The 21,039-nt window shown below is 44.6% G+C and overlaps 1 protein-coding gene across 1 annotated transcript in view; it reads left to right on the top strand.

The window, feature by feature from the left end:
• Positions 1-20,683, top strand: part of HHIPL1 (HHIP like 1) — a 34,386-nt gene extending 13,703 nt beyond the window's left edge. Inside the window, exons 3-9 of the mRNA XM_077924210.1 lie at positions 5,231-5,374; positions 8,177-8,505; positions 12,711-12,837; positions 14,204-14,349; positions 16,832-16,913; positions 17,108-17,190; positions 19,066-20,683. Coding sequence (XP_077780336.1) covers positions 5,231-5,374; positions 8,177-8,505; positions 12,711-12,837; positions 14,204-14,349; positions 16,832-16,913; positions 17,108-17,190; positions 19,066-19,688 — 1,534 coding nt within the window. The 3' untranslated portion in view covers positions 19,689-20,683. The remainder of the gene's footprint in view (positions 1-5,230; positions 5,375-8,176; positions 8,506-12,710; positions 12,838-14,203; positions 14,350-16,831; positions 16,914-17,107; positions 17,191-19,065) is intronic.
• The last annotated feature ends 356 nt before the right edge of the window (positions 20,684-21,039 follow it).

The raw sequence follows: 21,039 nt of genomic DNA, 5'->3' as shown, positions 1-21,039 counted from the left end.
AGGTAAATGGTGCTTCCGTGCGCTCTGGTTTCCGTCACGGTGTTCCATTAAGCCAGAAGCAGTTTAGTCATGCTGGCCACATGACCCGGAAAGCTGTCGGCGGACAAACACCGGCTTCCTCAGCCTGAAAGCAAGATGCGTGCCACAACCCCATAGTTGCCTTTAACTGGACTTAATCATCCAGGGGTCCTTTACCTTTATCTTTTTTTACCTGAGGGAGGTATGGAAGAGTTGCTTGTCAAGGTTGGAATCGCCCAAAATCAGGTGATTTCTGTAGTGGCAGAAAGGACATTTTCCTTTCTAGTGGATAGGGCAGTGGGACTTAAGAGCCTTATGCTCTTAAGGCCAAACACTAGGACCCTCAACAGAAAACAGGAGAAGTTGAACAATGGGGTCAGTTGGCCTGGAACCGAGGTATGGCATAGCTATGTGAGTAGCAACAGACCAGGTTTCCTTACGTTGAACAGGAAACAGCGATTCAGATGGCAGAGCTAGTTGTGCAAAGCAGGTTGATGCAACTAGATGTGCAACTGTGGCCGTTTATTAGCATGTCTTTGGAAAGCAAGTAGGAAAAGATAACGTCAGGTGGCCTTCATTTTGTTTTTCATTGAACCGTCTGGGCTCTTGGAACACAGGAGAACAGTTCCAGCTGGACTGCCTTTTGTTTGGTTGTACTTTGGGCGTCTCCAGACATTTAGCTCGACGTGAGGTCATCATGACAAAGCAGCAGTGAGGAAGGGTGGAAAGCAACACCAGCCCACTTTAATCACTGCAGGTAGAAGTGGGTCTTTAAGTGGATTTGTGTCTTGGCCAGAAAATATTTGTGTGTGTGTGTGTGTGTGTGTGCGCGCGCGCGCGCGCATGCCTGTGAGTGTGCAGACAGAATGAGAGGGGACATGATAACAAAATATTAAGATGGCACATGGGATGGAGAAACTGGAGAGAGATAAGAACTCAGGGTCATCCAGTGAGGCTGACTGTTGGGAAGATTCAGAACATACAAAGGAAGCACTTTTTCAATCAGCGCATAGTTAAATTATGATTCTATGGATGGCTTTAAAAGAGGATTCGACAGATTTCATGGAGGAGAAGGCTATCAGTAGCTACTACCCATGAGGACTGTGTTCATCCTCTGCTATCAAAGGCAGTTTGTCTCTTTGAGTACTGGCTTTTGGGTACCATAAGCAAGGAGAGTATTGGTTAGATTGTGGGCTTCCAAGAATGCATCTAGTCCGCCACAGTGAGAACAGGATGTTGGACTAGATGGGCTTTTGGCCTGATCAAGCAAGATTCTTCTTATGTCCTTAAAGACCACAGTGGGTGCTCTCACTCTCAATGTTGGCAGACGTATTGTGTCCAGATCAAGGGAAGTAATAGTGCTGCTCTATTCTGCCTTGGTCAGACCACACCTGGAGTACTGTGTCCACAGTTTAAGAAGGATATGGACAAGCTGGAACGTGTGCATAGGAGGGTGACCAAGATGATCAAGGGTCTGGAAACCAGGCCTTATAAGGAGCTGTTGAAGGAACTGGGTATGTTTAGCCTGGAAAAGAGGAGACTGAGAGGAGATATGATAGGTAATTTAAATATCACAAGGGCTGTCACATGGAAGAGGGAACAAGGTTGTTTTCTCCTGCTCTGGAGGGTAGGACACAAACCAATGGGCTTCAAATTACAAGAAAGGAGATTCCAACTAAACGTACAGAAGAACTTTCTGACAGTAGAAGCATTTCAGCAGTGGAACAGACTCCTTCAGGAGGTTGTGGACACTCCTTCATTGAAGGTTTTTAAGCAGAGGTTGGATGACCATCTGTCATGGATGCTTTAGTTGAGATTCCTGTATTGCAGGGGGTTGGACAAGATGACCCTCAGGGGTGCCTTACAACTCTACAATGCTATGACTCTAAGACCTGTTTCTAGTGCTAACTGAATGTGGTTATCTACCCCTTTTATGTATGTCCTCCAGATAGGAACTACAGGCTTATCCTTCAAGCATGGCTCACTGTGTGTTTTGCCTTTACTTTAAAATTCAGATAGCATTTCCTTCGGATTCCCTACTAAGCATGTATTCATCTTGCTCCATTATATATATAAAACCACTTTGGAGATTTGTGAGGCATATTGTATACAGTGTTGTCTTCTTGCTAAGGCAGCTCTGTGGTGTGTGTATGTGTGCTGGTTCAACTCAAGAGCTGAAACGCTTTGAAGATGAACAACGTCTGGGGGGGAAGGGTGGGAACGAAAGGATCTTGGCTTTATCTTCATAAATTCAAGTGTTAACACTTTGCCTCATGCAGTTTTGCTTTTGTGGTTTGTGGAATGCAGTTTCCATACTTTTATGTTCTGCCTTTAAAAAAAAAAAAAGTAAACCTTTTTCATGGAACACAAATTGATTCATGAACTTAAGATGGGGAAAGTGGGAAACAGAAAGCAACCAAAATGGACAGATTCACCCATCCTTAACATATTAAATGTATCCATGCTTATCTAACCAACAGTTATAATTCCTTACGAATGCTGTACTCTGGTTTGAACAAAGTAAAAAAGAAAAGGAAAACAAGCCACCTTCTTTTTTGATAGGATCTGTAAGGAATTGCGACGTTGTCAAGGATGGTCAGGCTGTGGTCCCTCAGGTGCTCATGGACTCCAGCTCCAATCAGCTCCAGCCATCATGGTTGGTGGTCAAGGAAGATATGGGTCACTGTCCAACAGTAGCTGGAGAGTCAAGGTTTCCCAGTCCTGCTTTGTGTCTTCAGTCAAAGCAAAACCAAACACCTTTGCACTTTTTATTGCCAAGTTCAAAAGAGGAGTTGGACGGCACATATATGCATTCAGTTCATGAACATTTTATCCAGAGTTTCACATAGCCATCTAACACTGTATATATATGCCTATTTATTGATACATATTCATAGATATGCAAAAAATACACACCCATTACAAAGTATTTTTTTATAATATGCTAAGATAAAACAGCTACTTGGTCTTGAAAATAACGAAGTCAGAAAGAAGAAAAGACAAGAAAAAGAGAGACAAGAAAAGACAAGAAAAAGAGAAAGGGGAAAGAAGCGGGGCGGGGGGAACTACAGAAAGATAGAAAAGAGTCGAAAGGACTTTTGGCTCGCTGTCCTGCAACTACATATAATATTCATTCCTTAAAATCCAACCATTATATCTTCTATAAACCAGTATTTTTTCCCAGTCATCAAATCCCAATATTACAAGCCAATTTTCTGTTTCACACACACACACACACACACAAAGTCCATAACAAGTTTCCAGTCCTTAACAAATGTGTGCTGGTCCCGGGGGGGAAAGGTACTATTACCGTAGCCCAAGTTCAGTCCAGAGTCTCTAGCAGGGTAGACGATCACTAGATGAGACGTGAGGTCCGAGACAGGGAGCCGGGCGGGGAAACAGGAACGCTGGTAGGGCAGAAGCAGGAAGCCAGGCGGGGAACAGGAACACTGGTAGGGCAGAAGCAGGAGTCCAGGCGAGGAACAGGAACACTGGTAGGGCAGAAGCAGGAGTCCAGGCGAGGAACAGGAACACTGGTAGGGCAGAAGCAGGAATCCAGGCGAGGAACAGGAACACTGGAGAGTCAGAAACAGGAAGCCGGGCGAGGAACAGGCACACTGGGAGTGCAGATCTAGGACTGGGTAAAGCAGGTACTCCACAACGACGTTGCGGTCCCTCAGGTGCTCATGGACTCCAGCTCCAATCAGCTCCAGCCATCATGGTTGGTGGTCAAGGAAGATATGGGTCACTGTCCAACAGTAGCTGGAGAGTCAAGGTTTCCCAGTCCTGCTTTGTGTCTTCAGTCAAAGCAAAACCAAACACCTTTGCACTTTTTATTGCCAAGTTCAAAAGAGGAGTTGGACGGCACATATATGCATTCAGTTCATGAACATTTTATCCAGAGTTTCACATAGCCATCTAACACTGTATATATATGCCTATTTATTGATACATATTCATAGATATGCAAAAAATACACACCCATTACAAAGTATTTTTTTATAATATGCTAAGATAAAACAGCTACTTGGTCTTGAAAATAACGAAGTCAGAAAGAAGAAAAGACAAGAAAAAGAGAGACAAGAAAAGACAAGAAAAAGAGAAAGGGGAAAGAAGCGGGGCGGGGGGAACTACAGAAAGATAGAAAAGAGTCGAAAGGACTTTTGGCTCGCTGTCCTGCAACTACATATAATATTCATTCCTTAAAATCCAACCATTATATCTTCTATAAACCAGTATTTTTTCCCAGTCATCAAATCCCAATATTACAAGCCAATTTTCTGTTTCACACACACACACAAAGTCCATAACAAGTTTCCAGTCCTTAACAAATGTGTGCTGGTCCCGGGGGGGAAAGGTACTATTACCGTAGCCCAAGTTCAGTCCAGAGTCTCTAGCAGGGTAGACGATCACTAGATGAGACGTGAGGTCCGAGACAGGGAGCCGGGCGGGGAAACAGGAACGCTGGTAGGGCAGAAGCAGGAAGCCAGGCGGGGAACAGGAACACTGGTAGGGCAGAAGCAGGAGTCCAGGCGAGGAACAGGAACACTGGTAGGGCAGAAGCAGGAGTCCAGGCGAGGAACAGGAACACTGGTAGGGCAGAAGCAGGAATCCAGGCGAGGAACAGGAACACTGGAGAGTCAGAAACAGGAAGCCGGGCGAGGAACAGGCACACTGGGAGTGCAGATCTAGGACTGGGTAAAGCAGGTACTCCACAACGACGTTGCTCCCGCAACCTGGGACCGGGCTGCCTGACCTTTATCTTCTTCTAAGGCCGGGGGCGGTCCCGGCCCCCAGAAGCCCCGCCTCTCTTGGCCTTAAGGCGAGCACTCCTCCTGGGAGACACCAGTTCCCTTCGCCTCTCTGCCCTAAGCCTCTGCAGTTCAGGAGAGGCCGAAGGGTTACTGGGCCCCGGGGGAGGCTCACCTGTAGACACTGAGTCCTCCAGCACCTCTGGGGCCAGAATGGTTTCACCTGGTGCCTGCTCTTGAGGATCTGGCACAGGTGCAGGCTCCTCAGCATCTAGGCCTTGCCCCAGTTCAGCCGGCCCTGGAGGCGGGGACTCCTGTGCCGGCTGGGATTCCTCCGGTTCGCTCTCAGACTCGGAATCCCAGGCCATCACAAAATGTCAACAGACTTCGTTTTGTTGTAGCGTTTGTCTGTATTGCTAACGTTTTGCTGCTATGATTATTTCTCTCTCTTTTCTCCGCAGGGTAATTCTCGAGATAGATGAACCTGCTTCCAATCATAATGGAGGCGAGTTGTTGTTTGGAGATGATGGTTATCTTTATATCTTCACTGGAGATGGGGGAATGGCCGGTGATCCTTTTGGATTGTTTGGAAATGCTCAAAACAAGTAGGAGTCGGACAGACATGTTATTATTTGGGAATGGGGCAGGCAGGCTGCACTCTGTGGGTTTTATGTAGAAGTCAAAATAGGTTCAGCAGTAGTACATACCCTTATTGCTTTTCTTGACCTCAGGTTGGGCTACTCAGTGCCATAATGCAACCTTCTCCAACCTGATGCCCTCTGGATGGTCAGGACTACAACTCCTATCATCCCTGACCATTGGCTATGCAGACTGGGACTGATGGGATTTGTAGTCCAGAACATCCAGAGGGCATCAGCTTGGAGAAGGCTGGCATGATGGCATGCCCTTATGTAGCAGATTTTGTGTATTTTGTGATCTGGCAAATTTCTGCCTAATTTGCCAACTTTTGTACAATTAGTGCAAAAAAAAGGTACCTTTGGTTCCAAATGCAAAAGCACTAGCTCTTTGCCAGTATTTGTCACCAGCAACCTAATGTTCTACAGAGCATATTGTCCACCATAAGTTTCTGAGTTGTGAATATGGCACATTAAATATGACTGATTCAGACACAAGCCTATTCCACACCTATAAGGAATCAGTATTTCAGTGTGGCAGCACCTGCAATCCAGAACTCCTGTTGACATTGGGCAGACATTTGTTTTGTTTATTGTGTTGTATATGAAAAGCCTTAATAAAATACATTGGTGCTGGTTTTATTTACATTTGGAAATTTTCTTGAATATCAACTTGTTTTTAACCTCTGTCTTTTATTGGTAATTTTAATGTATATTTTTTGCAAGCCACTTAGAGGGTTTTTTTACAATTAAGTGGTATGTAAGTTCTGTTGAAGTTCTGGACGCGGGTGGCGCTGTGTTCTAAACCACTGAGCTTCTTGGGCTTGCCGATCAGAAGCTCGGCGGTTGGAATCCCCATGACGGGGTGAGCTCCCGTTGCTTGGTCCCAGCTCCTGCCAACCTAGCAGTTCGAAAGCAGACCAAAAGTGCAAGTAGATAAATAGGTACCGCTCCGGCGGGAAGGTAAATGGTGTTTCCGTGCGCTGCTCTGGTTCGCCAGAAGTGGCTTAGTCATGCTGGCCACATGACCCGGAAGCTGTATGCCGGCTCCCTCGGCCAGTAAAGTGAGATGAGCACCACAACCCCAGAGTTGATCACGACTAGACCTAATGGTCAGGGGTCCCTTTACCTTTACTAAGTTCTGTTGAAGTTCTGTTGAAGTTAGGGACGCGGGTGGCGCTATGGTCTAAAGCACTCAGTCTCTTGGGCTTGCCGATCAGAAGGTTGGCGGTTCGAATCCCCGCGACAGGGTGAGCTCCTGTTGCTTGGTCCCATCTCCTGCCAACCTAGCAGCTCGAAAAGCACACCAAAAGTGCAAGTAGATAAATACCACCATAAGGTACCACTCCGGCGGGAAGGTAAACAGCATTTCTGTGTGCTGCTCTGGTTTCGCCAGAAGCAGGTTAGTCATGCTGGTCACATGACCCGGAAGCTGACTGCGGACAAATGCCAGCTCCCTCAGCCAATAAAGCGAGATAGATGAGCGCCACAACCCCAGAGTCATTTGCGACTGGACTTAACTGTCAGGGGTCCCTTTACCTTTAGTGCCCAAGGATTTTAACATTCAAAGTCCAGCTGAAATATATATACATACACACTTTTGACAGAACTTTTTCATTACTTTCCAACAGATCTTTTTGTAATCTTGAGATTTCTTTCCCTAAACCCACTTTTTTATCCAATTTAAATATATCATTTAGTTGGTGATATTGGAGCAAATCAGTAAACCAATGTTTTATATTTTCTTCAGTTTCAACTGATTTTCCTCCTCTATCTTCAACTTTCTGTAAGTTAACCAACCTCTTTCCATATTTAATTTTTTGACCGCTAACACTTCTAGTGGTGAAATCCACCACGGGGTCTTATTTTCCAGTAAATTCTTATATTTGTCCCATATATGATATAATGATTTTCTTACAATATGATTCAAAAAGCTGAATTTACTGTTTTCCAAAACTGAGCTTGCTTTTCTGGTAGCTTGATACCCACTTCAGTCAGTAGCCAAGGAAGATTTTAAAGAAATCATTAAAGCCACTAGTTTAAATATGTCACATGGATGACCGCAGAATGGCATATCCTTGGGAAGCATTCTCAATAGCCCCTTTGAAATAAGATGGTCTTGCTCCAAGTTCTGGTGTGTGAATGTCCAGAATAAACAGTCTCAGCTTGGTAGTCTCACTAGAAAGCCTAGTGATGGCACAGGCAGTCTGCTGAGCAAAATGAATGTTGCCCTTTTGCCAGTCATTTCCCCAATTTTTAGGGTTCCTGCGAGGAAGAATGCATTCCAAACCACCTATTATTTACATAAGCAGAAGGGTTTAACAATATCTTCTCACCCGGTATGGCTTGTGAGGAAGAAAGACATGCATGCTTATTAATTCACCTTTCCAGTGAATTTAGTAGAAAACTTGGGTGAGTAGCAGAACACATTAAAATACATCCAGGAAGCACACAATTCAAATGGGATCAAAACAGACAAAAACACAGTCAGCTGAAAATACATTTGCACACATTATGCAGCCCTTCTCAGAGACCAGCCATTGCTTAATGAAACGCTTGATTCATTTACCAAATCACTTCTGGTTATTTAATATGCCGTAGCACTTCCGTGCAAAATCTTCAAAAACATCCGTTTGAACTCCTAATAAAATTTATATGCACTGTTAGTCTCCCTGCTTATGGAAACCTTGCTGCTGCGTTAATGTATTGCAATAATCTAATGGAAGGGAAAGTTTTAACAGAATGTTATTTTGGTGTTTTGCCCTTTGACAGGTCAACGCTGTTAGGCAAAGTTCTCCGGATCAACGTGGACAACAACGACCACGGGCCTCTTTACAGAATCCCTCCGGACAATCCTTTCATTAACGAGCCAAAAGCGCGGCCAGAAGTCTATGCTTATGGGGCGAGGAATATGTGGCGCTGCTCTTTCGACAGAGGTGACCCCTACACAAAGGAAGGGAAAGGCCGGCTTTTCTGTGGCGACGTGGGGCAGAATAAATTCGAAGAAATCGACATAGTAGAGAAAGGGAAAAATTACGGCTGGAGAGCAAGAGAAGGGTTTAGCTGCTACGACAAAAAACTTTGCACCAATTCCTCATTAGGTGATTATGGCTTCTGAGTTAATTGAATTGGACAGTGAATTGCTTTGGTGATTTTGGAAATTTGGATTACCCATTTGGAAGCACGCAATTTGGGCTCACGATGCATCAGGCTTCATGCAGCTAGATCACTAGTTATATATATATATATATATATATATATATATATATATATATATGGATGCTCTTGGGACATCAAGAGGATGGAGATGTCACAAACCTTTGGTATTATTATTATTATTATTTCAATTTATATACTGCCCTTTATCAAAAGATCCCAGGGCAGTGAACAACACTAAAAACACATTTCAGAACATCAATGTTAAAAACATAATAAAAAGCATACTGGCAGACAGCCTTATAATAAAATAGTATAATAACAGTCCTCTCCCCCACACTTTCACAGGCCTTAGATTAATTAATAGCCATAAAAAGGTAAAGGTAAAGGTACCCCTGCCCGTATGGGCCAGTCGTATCCGACTCTAGGGTTGTGCGCCCATCTCACTTAAGAGGCTGGGGGCCAGCGCTGTCCGGAGACACTTCCGGGTCACGTGGTCAGCGCGACGAAGGTGCTCTGGCGAGCCGGCACCAGCGCAGCACACGGAAACGCCGTTTACCTTCCCGCTATAAAGCGGTACCTATTTATCTTTCACTTAAGAGTGCTTTCGAACTGCTAGGTGGGAAGGAGCTGGGACCGAACGACGGGAGCTCACCCCGCCGCGGGGATTCGAACCGCCGACCATACGATCGGCAAGTCCTAGGCGCTGAGGATTTACCCACAGCGCCACCCGCGTCCCAATTAATAGCCATAGACCTGGGTAAAGAGGAATGTTTTTGCCTGCCGCCTAAAGGCATGTAATGATGGTGCCAAGACAGTCTCATGGGGAGAGCAGTTCACAATCAGGGAGCCACCACAGGAAAGGCCCGTTCACTTGTTGCCACCCTTGGAACCTCTCTGGGATGGGAAACATAGAGAAGGAAACATAGAGAAACATCGTTCTACCCATCGTTCTACCCGGACACTGAGGTCCAGCGCCGAGGGTCTTCTGGCGGCTCCCTCACTGCGAGAAGCCAAGTTACAGGGAACCAGGCAGAGGGCCTTCTCGGTAGTGGCGTCCTCCCTGTGGAATGCCCTCCCACCAGATGTCAAAGAGAACAACAACTACCAGACTTTTAGAAGACATCTGAAGGCAGCCCTGTTTAGGGAAGCTTTTAATATTTGATGTATTACGGTATTTTAATCATTTGTTGGAAGCCACCCAGAGTGGCTGGGGAAGCCCAGCCAGATGGGTGGGGTATAAGTAATAAATTGTTGTTGTTGTTGTTGTTGTTGTTGTTGTTATAAGGGCGTCAGATGACAAGCACAGGGACCAGGTCAGTTCTTATGGGAAGAGGTGGATCTTAAGGAATTGAGGCGTTGAGCTGTTTAAGGCTTTATAGGTCAAAACCAGCATTTAGAATTGGGCCTGGAAACTAACCGGCAGCCAGTGCAGTTGTGCCAGGTTTGGTGTTAATATGCTCAAACTGTCTTGTTCTGGTGAGCAATCTGGCCACTGGTAGGCTCTGTTCAGGCTTGAAGAGTCACAAGCCGCAGACCTAGCTTCAGACTTTCCAGTCACAATTTCAGGCCAGGAGGATAGGAACTGAATTGCAGAATGTGCTGAAGCAGACTTGCTGCTCTTCAGATTATAGAGTGAGTGAGAAATGGAAAAGGAATCTGAGCTGCTGTTCCGTTGCTGCTGTTCCGCTTCTTAGCCAGCTATGTTGCTAATGATGCCCTAGTGTGCCAGATTTTCAGAGTGGTTGCATCAGGGACTCGACAAATATGTGGAAAAGACAAATTTAGCTCTGCTGTCCAGACTATTACTTAATGAAAATCCCACAGAGGCACACATATTACCGGCTTCTGTGTTCTGTTTTTTCCCTAGGAAATGCATTTATTATTTTTTTACCATAAGGGATAAATATGCGGGAGTCCCAAGCCTAAACCTATGTATTTGGAAGTAAGCCTCGTTGATTTCACTGGAACTTGATTCCAGAATGCTTAGAATCACAGTCTAGTTAGAGCAATAAAAAAACCTAGTTTCTAAACTCTTAATCCCATGCACAGATTAGTCATTCTGTTTGTTGTTTTTAAAAAGCTACCTTGTCCTTTATAAAATTCCGTCACTGCTGCTTAGAAAACAAGCCAGCTTCTTAAATTTTGAGCCAGGTCAGTAGAGGAGGTTTGTGAAATCTAGACTTCAGATCAGTCAGCCAGCATGCAAGTCTAGACTTCAGACTAGAGTGTCATCTGAACTAAATTGGCTAACTGGATCTGAGCAAAAGGGGTGAATGTCAGCACGGGTCTGTATCCCGATGACTGACACTCATAAGCAGTACTGCAGTTTGCTTCTTTTAATTGTCATCAGACTGAAATAATAAATCAGATGGTGCTATAAGTGAAGAAGCCATTATGAGCTCAGACATCGTGCATTTAGGCTGGTATTCTTTCATCAGGTTATCCTTCCATTCTTGTTGGAGGAAGCAGAATGATCCAACAGGGTACCCTTCCCCTGTGAAAAATTGTTTGTAGACGCTGCTGTGACTTATTTATGGAAGCCAAGAGGTCTGGGGCAGACTTCAAATTTGTGTGTGTGCCAGTTTATAATACAGGGAACTCCTGGATAGAAGTGTCTGAACGCCACGTGATTGTGCACATACGCATGGTGCTGAATCTGGAAGTAGGCACCAAAATGTCATAAAGACATCATGGAAAGACATCATACATATGCTCCACTAATGCATGGGGGGAAGGGGTCTGGAATAGAAGTCCCACACAAAACAAGGGTTGTCTGTAGTTCATAAATGTTGCTATGGTGTATTATACATTTGTAAAGGTTGCAGCAGAGCCTCAAAACCAGCTCCCACGCACTGCCTTAGAAATGTTTGTGGCTTGTGCCAGGACTGTAGCTCAGTGGCAAAGATCCCAGGTTCAGTCCCCTAGTGTCTCAGGTTAAGGCTGGGACTTTTCTCTGCTTCCAGTCTGTGTAGCCTATATTGAACTAGATGGACTTACTCTGATCCAGAATATGGCAGGTTCCTATGTTCCTGCTAGGGACGCGGGTGGCGCTGTGGGTTAAACCACAGAGCCTAGGACTTGCCGATCAGAAGGTCGGCAGTTCAAATCCCCGTGACGGGGTGAGCTCCTGTTGCTCGGTCCCTGCTCCTGCCAACCTAGCAGTTCCAAAGCACATCAAAGTGCAAGTAGATAAATAGGTATCGCTCCGGCGTTTCCGTGCGCTGCTCTGGTTTGCCAGAAGCGGCTTAGTCATGCTGGCCACATGACCCAGAAGCTGTACACCGGCTCCCACGGCCAGTAAAGCGAGATGAGCGCCGCAACCCCAGAGTCGGTCACGACTGGACCTAATGGTCAGGGGTCCCTTTACCTTTACCTATGTTCCTGCTCATGCTAGGAACATCCAGAGCTACAATAAGCAGACAATGCAATATTACTTAGGGGAACTTTTAAGTGCTAAAATAAACTGAATTTTGAGTTAAACCATGTTGTATTTGGGGAATAAAACCCTGATATTTCTGCTGGTAGAGGAGCCCTGTAAATGCTGCAGTCTTTGGAAGAAGGTTCTGTAAAATACACCTTCTTGTTTCTACTCGGTGTTCGAAACTCCCATTGTTCTAGGCTCATTTTGCAACAGGGAATTTCATTATCGCGAGCCGTTTCTGAGCTCTGGGAGCAGTACTGCGCCTAAGATTTCATATTTAAAACTGCAGATTGGAAGGAAAGGAGGACCTTTTTCTGCTTCCCCACTTCCAGCTACTCTCTGAAGACTGGAGAAGAGACCCTCTTAAGAATACTAGGGGGGTGGACAGGGGAAGGACTAGTCCATGTGAAAAATGAACATAATATTTTAGCTGCAGTTCCTTCACTTTCAGCTTTGTATTCTTGTTATATTAAAAAAGTGAGCCTAGATATTCCATTGTTGTGCCATAACCTAAGTTTAAGGTGCCGTTTAGCTCCTAGCTTTCACATCTCAGTTTCTAACACTGTTTCTACTCTATGGGGGTTTAAAACAAAGCAAGCTATAGAATAAAAAACAGAATTCAGCGTAACGCTTTCCAGCCTTCAGTGAACCGTGATATATGAATGATTATACAATGGCTGATTTGCATCCTCCAGGCATGATAATTCTCTTTCCCCCACTCTGCAGATGATGTTCTCCCCATATATGCTTATCCACACAAAATGGGGAAGTCGGTGACAGGAGGCTATGTCTATCGGGGTTGTGAGTCTCCAAACTTGAATGGGGTGTACATATTTGGAGATTTTATGAGTGGGTAAGTGACAGGCAGAGCGGCCATTAGGTGAGCAACAAACAAATCCGGCTGGAATCGGGGATGAGAGGATCTGTCAATTTCATATCTCCCAGTTTCCTCATTTTACCCCCATCTTAAATTCAGTTCTCTACATTTTGCAGCAATTTTATTTTACTTATATTTTTTAAAGAACATCCTCATGAAAATCCACCCGCGTTTAATGTGAAATTCTCCTAATAAGCACATTTTAATGCACACTTTCCCTTAATATGTGCTTTTTTTTTTGTAAACATTGTTGGCTGGAGAAATGCATTTGGAAATTCAGATCAGCATGAACTTTGAAGGATAACTCTGTTTTTGCTTTACATTATTGTTTCAGAAAGCACCAGTTATATATATCTTGTGGCTTTAAATGCATACTGAATGAAATTCCTCCTCTCAGAATTTTCAAGTATGAGATGCAAAAACCTATCGCACTGTAAACACTGAACAATCTGCCAATGATTGCTTAGCATTCAGCCACTAATACGTTATCATAACTGACTCGTGTATCCCATTAGCCTATGTCTTTATATTCGTATGAATGTTCAGGTCTATGAAGGTAACAGTAGAATGAGGGGTTCATGTTGCTGTTCCATGTGTAAACATGCTTTGATTTATATTTAACTTAAGTCCAGAGGAATCTGAATATTTTGCCCTGCCATAAACATTTTCAAAAAATTGTCTTTAGTTAAATTAGTGTTTGACAGATTGATATATTCTCAGTGCTTAATACTTTGCTTCCAATTACAGGTGGCCTTTCTAGCCTTCATGGTTTTAAAGCTCACAAGTGTCCTAACTTTAATAGACCAGTTATATGCCAATGTTTAACTGGAGTTAGCAATATATCTTCCATGGGTTTCATGTGCAAGTTCCCATGGCTTATGTGCTCCAAGGAATCCCACCTTTGCCTCTTAAAAAAAAAAAGTATCTAGTCCTCATGATTAAGATGGCAATAGGGTTTAGGTACTGGAAATAAGAAGACAATTTAAAAGGTAAAAAAAAATCGTTATGTTCTTATCCTTGTAGAACAAAGACTGACCTTCAGCTATAGCTTGACACCTACCCTGTTCAATATGCAAATGATGTTCATCAGTCGCGGTCAGAGCTGCAAATTAATCTGGCTCAGGAGTGCACTTCAGCTGTGCCAAAAATGCAGGCAGTCCTTATGTGCATCTTCAGTTCCCATTTGCTGTTGAAGGCACCCAGTGTTCTGGAGAGAGGGAGGAAACACATTTAATCATCTTGATTGGAGCAGGCGTAAACAAAGTTCTCTCTCAAATTGTTTTATGCAAGTTAATAAGCACCTGCCCCACCCCGGCCGCCTCATTTGCATTTTGTCTTACAGGCGCCTCATGTCCTTGAGAGAGAATCGAGCAACTGGGGATTGGCAGTACAATGAAATATGCATGGGAACAGGTCAAACCTGCATGTTTCCTGGACTTATCAATAACTACTATCAGTATATCATCTCTTTTGCTGAAGACGAGGCCGGTAAGCACTAAATTGCTAAACAACATGTCTGGCTAACCCTCTCAGAGAGCCAGTGTGGTGTAGTGGTTAAGAGCGGTAGTCTCGTAATCTGGTGAACCGGGTTCGCATCTCCGCTCCTCCACATGCAGCTGCTGGGTGACCTTGGACTAGTCACACTTCTCTGAAGTCTCTCAGCCCCACTCATCTCACAGAGTGTTTGTTGTGGGGGAGGAAGGGAAAGGAGAATGTTAGCTGCTTTGAGACTCCTTTGGGTAGTGATAAAGCGGGATAGCACATCCAAACTCTTCTTCATCTTCTCTTTGGACAAACATAATTCTTCATTCCTTGGTTGCCAGATTCTTTGTTCCAAAGCCTCCTTCCTCAGCCCACCTTAGGTCCGCTGCAACTGTGTGCCATTGATCCGTCAAGCTTTTATTCTCTCCACTCCATCGCCTTTCTCCTGTAAGACGTATTCACTGCTAAGACAGTTTGGCAACACACCATTATGATTTGGGCAGGGACCACAGTGGAGTTGCAGAGCACATGCTTTGCCCAGGTACAGTCCTTGTCATTCTCCAGGCAGGCAAGGCTTGGAAAGGCTCCTTCTCATACCCCTGGAGAGCTTCTGCCATGTCAGGTGCCTGTGTTTCTCCTCCATCCTCTTCATTTGGATGGTGTTTTCTTCTGCAGTTCTTTTTGCAGGTTTTCCACCCACCCTGGGATGACATATTTTTTTCCATTGGAGCAGTGACAGTGAAGTGGTAATGGCAGCAGAGGTTTCTCTACCCCGCAACAGGATTGCTTGTATCTCTGGATCTCTCCCTCTGCCTCCCTTTCTGCAGTTGGAGGGGAAGAAATTCCCTGTCCTTTGGCCCCTGGGACGCCCTAAGTCATGAAAGTTCCATTTCGGCTCATCCTAGCTAGCCCCTGTTTCTATTCTCCATGAATCTATCTAATCATTGTGGGTTTTCTTTTTCATTTCTTTTTTTAAAAAGTCTATCAGCACATCTTGCAATAATGAATTCCATAAATTACTTGTGCATTTCATGAAGAAGCGTGATCCCAAATCAACCCTCAATCAGTTTCATTGGTTAAGGCTAACTCTTGAAAAAGATAAGCTTTCAGTTGTCGAAATCGGAAACTAATGATAATAGCCACCGTCGGAGTTTCTATATGACAAATAAAACCGAGGGTGCTCAGTTATGTGGATGATTCCTTGGTCCGTGGATTTGGAGGCTTCGGGGACGAGAGGAAGGACCTTTGAGATAGTGACGCTCCCTTGGGCAGTTCTGTTGATTAGATCTACAGCATGATTCGCTCAAGACGGGTTTACAAGAGAAAATTCATTTTACAATCCATAGCACATGCAGGCAAAAGCGTCACCCCATCAGTGTTGAGCATTGTTGCTAAGCAGCAGCATCCACAATTTTGCAGTTTACGAGTTTTGGCTCCCAGCAACTGTAAACCGAAGTTTCTTGACGTCTGCAATTGTGACTCTTTGCCAAGATCCCTGAGCTATACTGAGGGCTGGTGGTGGTTCTGGGCACTCAAATAGATGGCACTTGCTGCAAACAGATGATGGAGAACAACTAGATGGACCATTCGTTTTTAAAAACGGGATAGCACTGAAATAGCCATTAAATGGATGTCGTTTTAAGGAATGAGAGTCTCAAGGTAGAGAGTTGGAGCTTAGGAGCTGTATGAGGTGTGCAGTACAATAATAGACATGAAACCACCCGTTTGGTATCAGGTTGGAAACAAAACAATGGGACGCAGGTGGCTTGCCAATCAGAAGGTCGCCGGTTCGAATCCCTCTGACAGGGTGATGAGATCCCGTTGCTCGGTCCCAGCTCCTGCCAACCTAGCAGTTCGAAAGCACACCAAAGTGCAAGTCGATAAATAGGTACCGCTCCAGTGGGAAGGTAAACGGCGTTTCCATGCACTGCTCTGGTTCGCCAGAAGCGGCTTAGTCATGCTGGCCACATGACCCGGAAGCTGTACGCCGGCTCCCTCGGCCAATAAAGTGAGATGAGCGCCGCAACCCCAGAGTCATCAACGACTGGGCCTAATGGTCAGGGGTCCCTTTACCTTTACCTATGCCTGGAAGCAAAACAAGGCTATCTGAAAATAAGGTAGTAGTTGCAACATACATGAAGGGGAACTCTCTTGCTATGCTGAACTGAACTGGTTAAAAAAAATCCAGTAAAGTGGAGCAGGGGGGCGGGCCTCACACTTCCCTCCCTTGGGAGTGAATTCCACAGATACGAGGCCACCACTGAAAAGGTCTCTAGTTCCCAGATCACGACACAAGTCTTCATTTACTTAAATCGAATTGACAATCTGGAGAATGCATAAGAAATCCCCATGCATTGGTTTTGGAGTTTGCTGCTGACAAACTTCATTGTGCTACTTAGCTTTGTGATAGCAAACTACTCGGTGGAGCACCCAGGATACATGTGAAAGATTCATGCCGCCTTCTTTTGTTTTTGTTTTTTTCATGAAGGAGAACTTTATTTTATGTCAACCGGAGTCCCGAGTGCCACCGCTCCCAATGGTGTCGTTTACAAAATGGTTGACACGTCACGGTAAGACACAGTGCGTTTTGGCTCCAAAATGTTTATTCTCTGATATGAAAGAAAAAAACTCAAGTCTTAGGACTTCATTTTTTGTTCTGTAGTCTTTATTCTTCTCACAACCATTAACATTTCACTGGGGGATGAGGGGGAGGAGGGCTAGGCTTCATTATAATAATCTCTTTTTTGTTTCCTATTTTTATCAGGAGAGCACCGCCTGGGAAATGCCGCGTTGAGCCTCAACCAGTGAAAGTGAAAGGCAAGCTCACAAAGTTTGTTCCAAAGGAAAGTGAGTGCCGCATATATTTTATTTATGAATATTCACATTGGGGATTTCTGAGGGGCAAAGTTCTGGTTCGCACAAGAATTTTTAATGAACGCTTCTGGTTTCAGGGGGGCGGGGGCTGATGGAGGCTACAAGCCAAGAAACTGGATGCAGAGTTTAGAACATAAAACAAAAATAAATTCTATTTCATTCAAGCTTGTAGCTTCAGGTAGGAAGCGGGCATGGCTGCATGCAAGAAAACTGACTGTTAAAATGGCAAGTTGAGCTCCATTCTCACAAATAAAATTGGCTGCCTTGGCCCTCTTTGCTGGTGTTTGAATTTTGTTTGCTCATTCTGCATTTGTAGTGCAAACGAAACAATGAGTGTCCTTTCAAAACTTCCTAGGGTGAGATGCTGACGTTTTCATTTACTGCAAGCCTTCCAAGGTCAAAATCTCTTTCATTTGCAAAAAGTGATGCCTTTGCACTAAAATGTTTTATTTATTTATTATTATTTATTATTATTTATTTATATTATTTATTTATATTATTTATTTATTCATAATATAATTACCACTGAAAAATTTACAGCCATAATTTAAAACATACAGGAAGTTTTAATCTGAAAGCTGCATCAAGCTTCTGGTGAGGTGCTAGTCTCAACAAGGGAAAAGGCGATTTATAGAAGAATTGCACAGGCATTCTCATGTTGTGGATAAAATACTCATTCATGTTATGACCAGTAAAAAGTTCTTCAGTCTACATATTCTGTAGTACGAAGCAAAAGTGGGTCTTTTCTCTTAGAGGAAACATCACTCTAATAGTTGTGAAAGTCATGTAAAAAATATGCTGCTCGAATCAAGGAGATTCCCATAGGCTCTTTGCAACTGTGGCATGAACACTGAACACCCTTTGAAGACTATTTCTTTAGATCTTGAGGTTGATGAATGGGGGGGGGGAATAGCAGGGAGAAAACAGCTCAGTCGCTTTTGGAACCTGTGATGGTAAAAGGAAATAGGTCTTCTTCCTGCTGCCTTTCTCATTAAGAACTGAAAAGGAAAAGGTTCGCTGCCGTCCCCTTGTGCAGAATGTGTCATGGGTTGCCCTTAGCAACTCTTCTCCCTTTATTCACATTCCAATTACGGAAGAGAATAGGCTCTGAATGCTCGATATTTTCAGCCACCAATGGATGAGCGTATCTGGCATATTAGGCAAGCTGGCTCTCCCACAGGCTGTAACGAGCCAATCTGAAGTAGTAATGAAGGGTACAGCAAAAAGGAAAGGAAAGGAACAATGCGTTTGAGATGCTTTCTGAAGAGCGGGTAGATGGCAGGCGGTGTACTGAACCGGTTCACGATGAAATCTTGAGAGAGAAATATCCCAGCCCGCGGAAACATTTGCCTGCATTTCCGCTTGCGGTGTTGGCAGCAAATACAACCCCGTTAGAAGCTGGCTCCAGGCTCCATAGAATCATAGAACTGGTTGGGCCCCTGCCACTGTGCCATTGCAGGCCACCCCAGCTCTCCTGCGGTGTTGTTCCATGCCTTTATCCAATGAGAACCCAATTTCTGTGAATGGGTGTAGGGCTTTAAAGGTCAGCACCAACACTTGGAATTGTGCTCAAAAACGTACTGGGAGCCAATGAAGATTCCCTTTAGGACTGGTCTTATATTGTCCTGGCGGCCCTCTAATACATAAAATACCATGGTACACACAAAACCATGTAAAATCGGGGTGAACGCTCAATATTCAGAAGATCTGAATCTTCTGGAGGGGTCCTGAATCTTCCAGGCAACTCCTGGCTTCTTGCTAGCAGTGATGCAGAGGATGCTTTCTGGACCCAGGGTCTTCAGGGGCCTGTTTAAAATGCTGACCCACGTCTCTGTTTTTGCACTCTAGAGCTTATAATTAAAAAGCCAACACAGCGCCCTAAGCTAAGAGCCACGACTGGAGCTCCAACTAGGAGCAGAGCAACTGCAGCACCTCCTCGAGCGACAACTCCAGATTGGCTGGAGCAACTCTTGACCCTCATGAGAAACCAGAACAGAGTGCAGATGACGACGGCAGCACCGAGAACAAGAGCCCCAAAGCCCAGGAAGGGAGGAAGGGCCGGTGGAAGAAGAGGCCAGAGGAGGAGGAAGAAGCCCACCAGTGCTCCCCTGGAGCCACGGAATGGTGCAGTCCGGATAATGGACGGCAACGCGAAGGGGAAAGATCGGGGGAGGGTTGAGATTTTTATCAATGGAGAATGGGGCACTGTGTGCGACGACTTGTGGAACTCGAAGGCAGCCGCGGTCGTGTGCCGCCAGTTGGGCTTTGCCTTTGTGATCCGGGCAACCAAGAAAGCGGCGTTCGGGGAGGGTCACTCGCTTCCCATTCTCCTTGATGACGTCCAGTGCACAGGGCGTGAGAAGACGCTCCTGGAATGCTCCCACGCAAACATTGGGAGGCACAATTGCTCCCACAAAGAAGACGCGGGAGTCATATGTAGTCACGAAGACGTTTTCGAGACTGAACAGTAGGGAGAGTGGAATCACGGGATGTTACCAAGTCTTGTCCTGTCAAATAAACAAGCAAACCCACACCCTTAATGAGTAATTAACACACCTTGGTTTGGAAATTCTCATGGCTAGATCCAGACTTAGGGCCCCATCCGCACTAGATGTTTAAATCAGTGTCGTAGCACTCTGAACCATTGTGGCTTCTTGCATAGAATTGTGGGGACTGAGTGCTGCTAGGAGACCTCTGTTCCTTACAGAGAGCTGCATTTCCCAGAATTCTCTGGGAACAGGGATTGCTTGTTAAAACCACTCCGCAAAATGTAGCTCTGCAAGATGAAAAGGGTTCAACAATTTTGGCTGCCTCTACCCTAACAAAAATCTGACACCATATCCCTATCTCTTTCAGACTAGTGTTTATCATGGGGTGGGTGTTTCTAAGACATGCAAGTTTTTTTCCACACAGTGCCATTGGCCTCAAAATGCCAGTCCACCTTTCCTCTGCATTCAGTCTGGATTACCCTTTTGGTGAAAAATATGATAATTTTTTTGGGGGGGGGACTGATGCCAGAAAACTCTGTGCACTACCTGAACCACATGTTTACAGTATTAAGCCCCCATCTGGAAGCAGTTCCCTCTGACTTCATCTAACAGAGCATCATATTCCCCAGCTATCAGTTTTCCATTCACTCTCCGCTTACACTTGCATAGAGTAGACTCATTGAAGTCAATGAGATTTAAGTTAGGCATCACCCACTGATTTCAACCGCTTAATCATGAATAAAGTCTGGATCTAGCCAATTATTTGTGTATACCAGATGTACAAAAGCAGTACACTGTCTCTAAACTGACCACATCTGTGGTCAGTGAAAGCTTGCCATTTTACAAATGGGAGTAATATATAACTAGCTAGCCAGCATTCGTTTCCGTTGTTTTTTTTAAAAAAAGGTTTTCATTGTAAATAAGAGAACGATTGTGTTGGAAAGCTGGATTAAAAATAAGATGACGTGGCAAACATCTCATGGTGATTTAATATTATTCTTTGATGTAAGGATTTATATTCTGTGGTCCACGTTTTACAAAGAAATAACTGAAACATTATGGAGAATATCCCACCCAAGCTCAGAAATTCTTAAGTGCTTGAAAGATGCACAACTGTTAATGTGGATCCATGGGGCCTAGGTCTTATAACCCAAGGTAACTGATGGGAAACATAATGAACAGCAGGGTGGCACTGTGGGTTAAACCACAGAGCCTAGGGCTTGTCAATCAGAAGGTCGGCGGTTCGAATCCCCGCGACCGGGTGAGCTCCCATTGCTCAGTCCCTGCTTCTGCCAACCTAGCAGTTCGAAAGCACGTCAAAGTGCAAGTAGAT

This window comes from Podarcis muralis, chromosome 1, assembly GCF_964188315.1.
Source record: "Podarcis muralis chromosome 1, rPodMur119.hap1.1, whole genome shotgun sequence".
Lineage (NCBI taxonomy): Eukaryota > Metazoa > Chordata > Lepidosauria > Squamata > Lacertidae > Podarcis > Podarcis muralis.
Note: the sequence above shows the minus strand (reverse complement) of the source record. Positions and strands in the feature narration are given on the sequence as shown.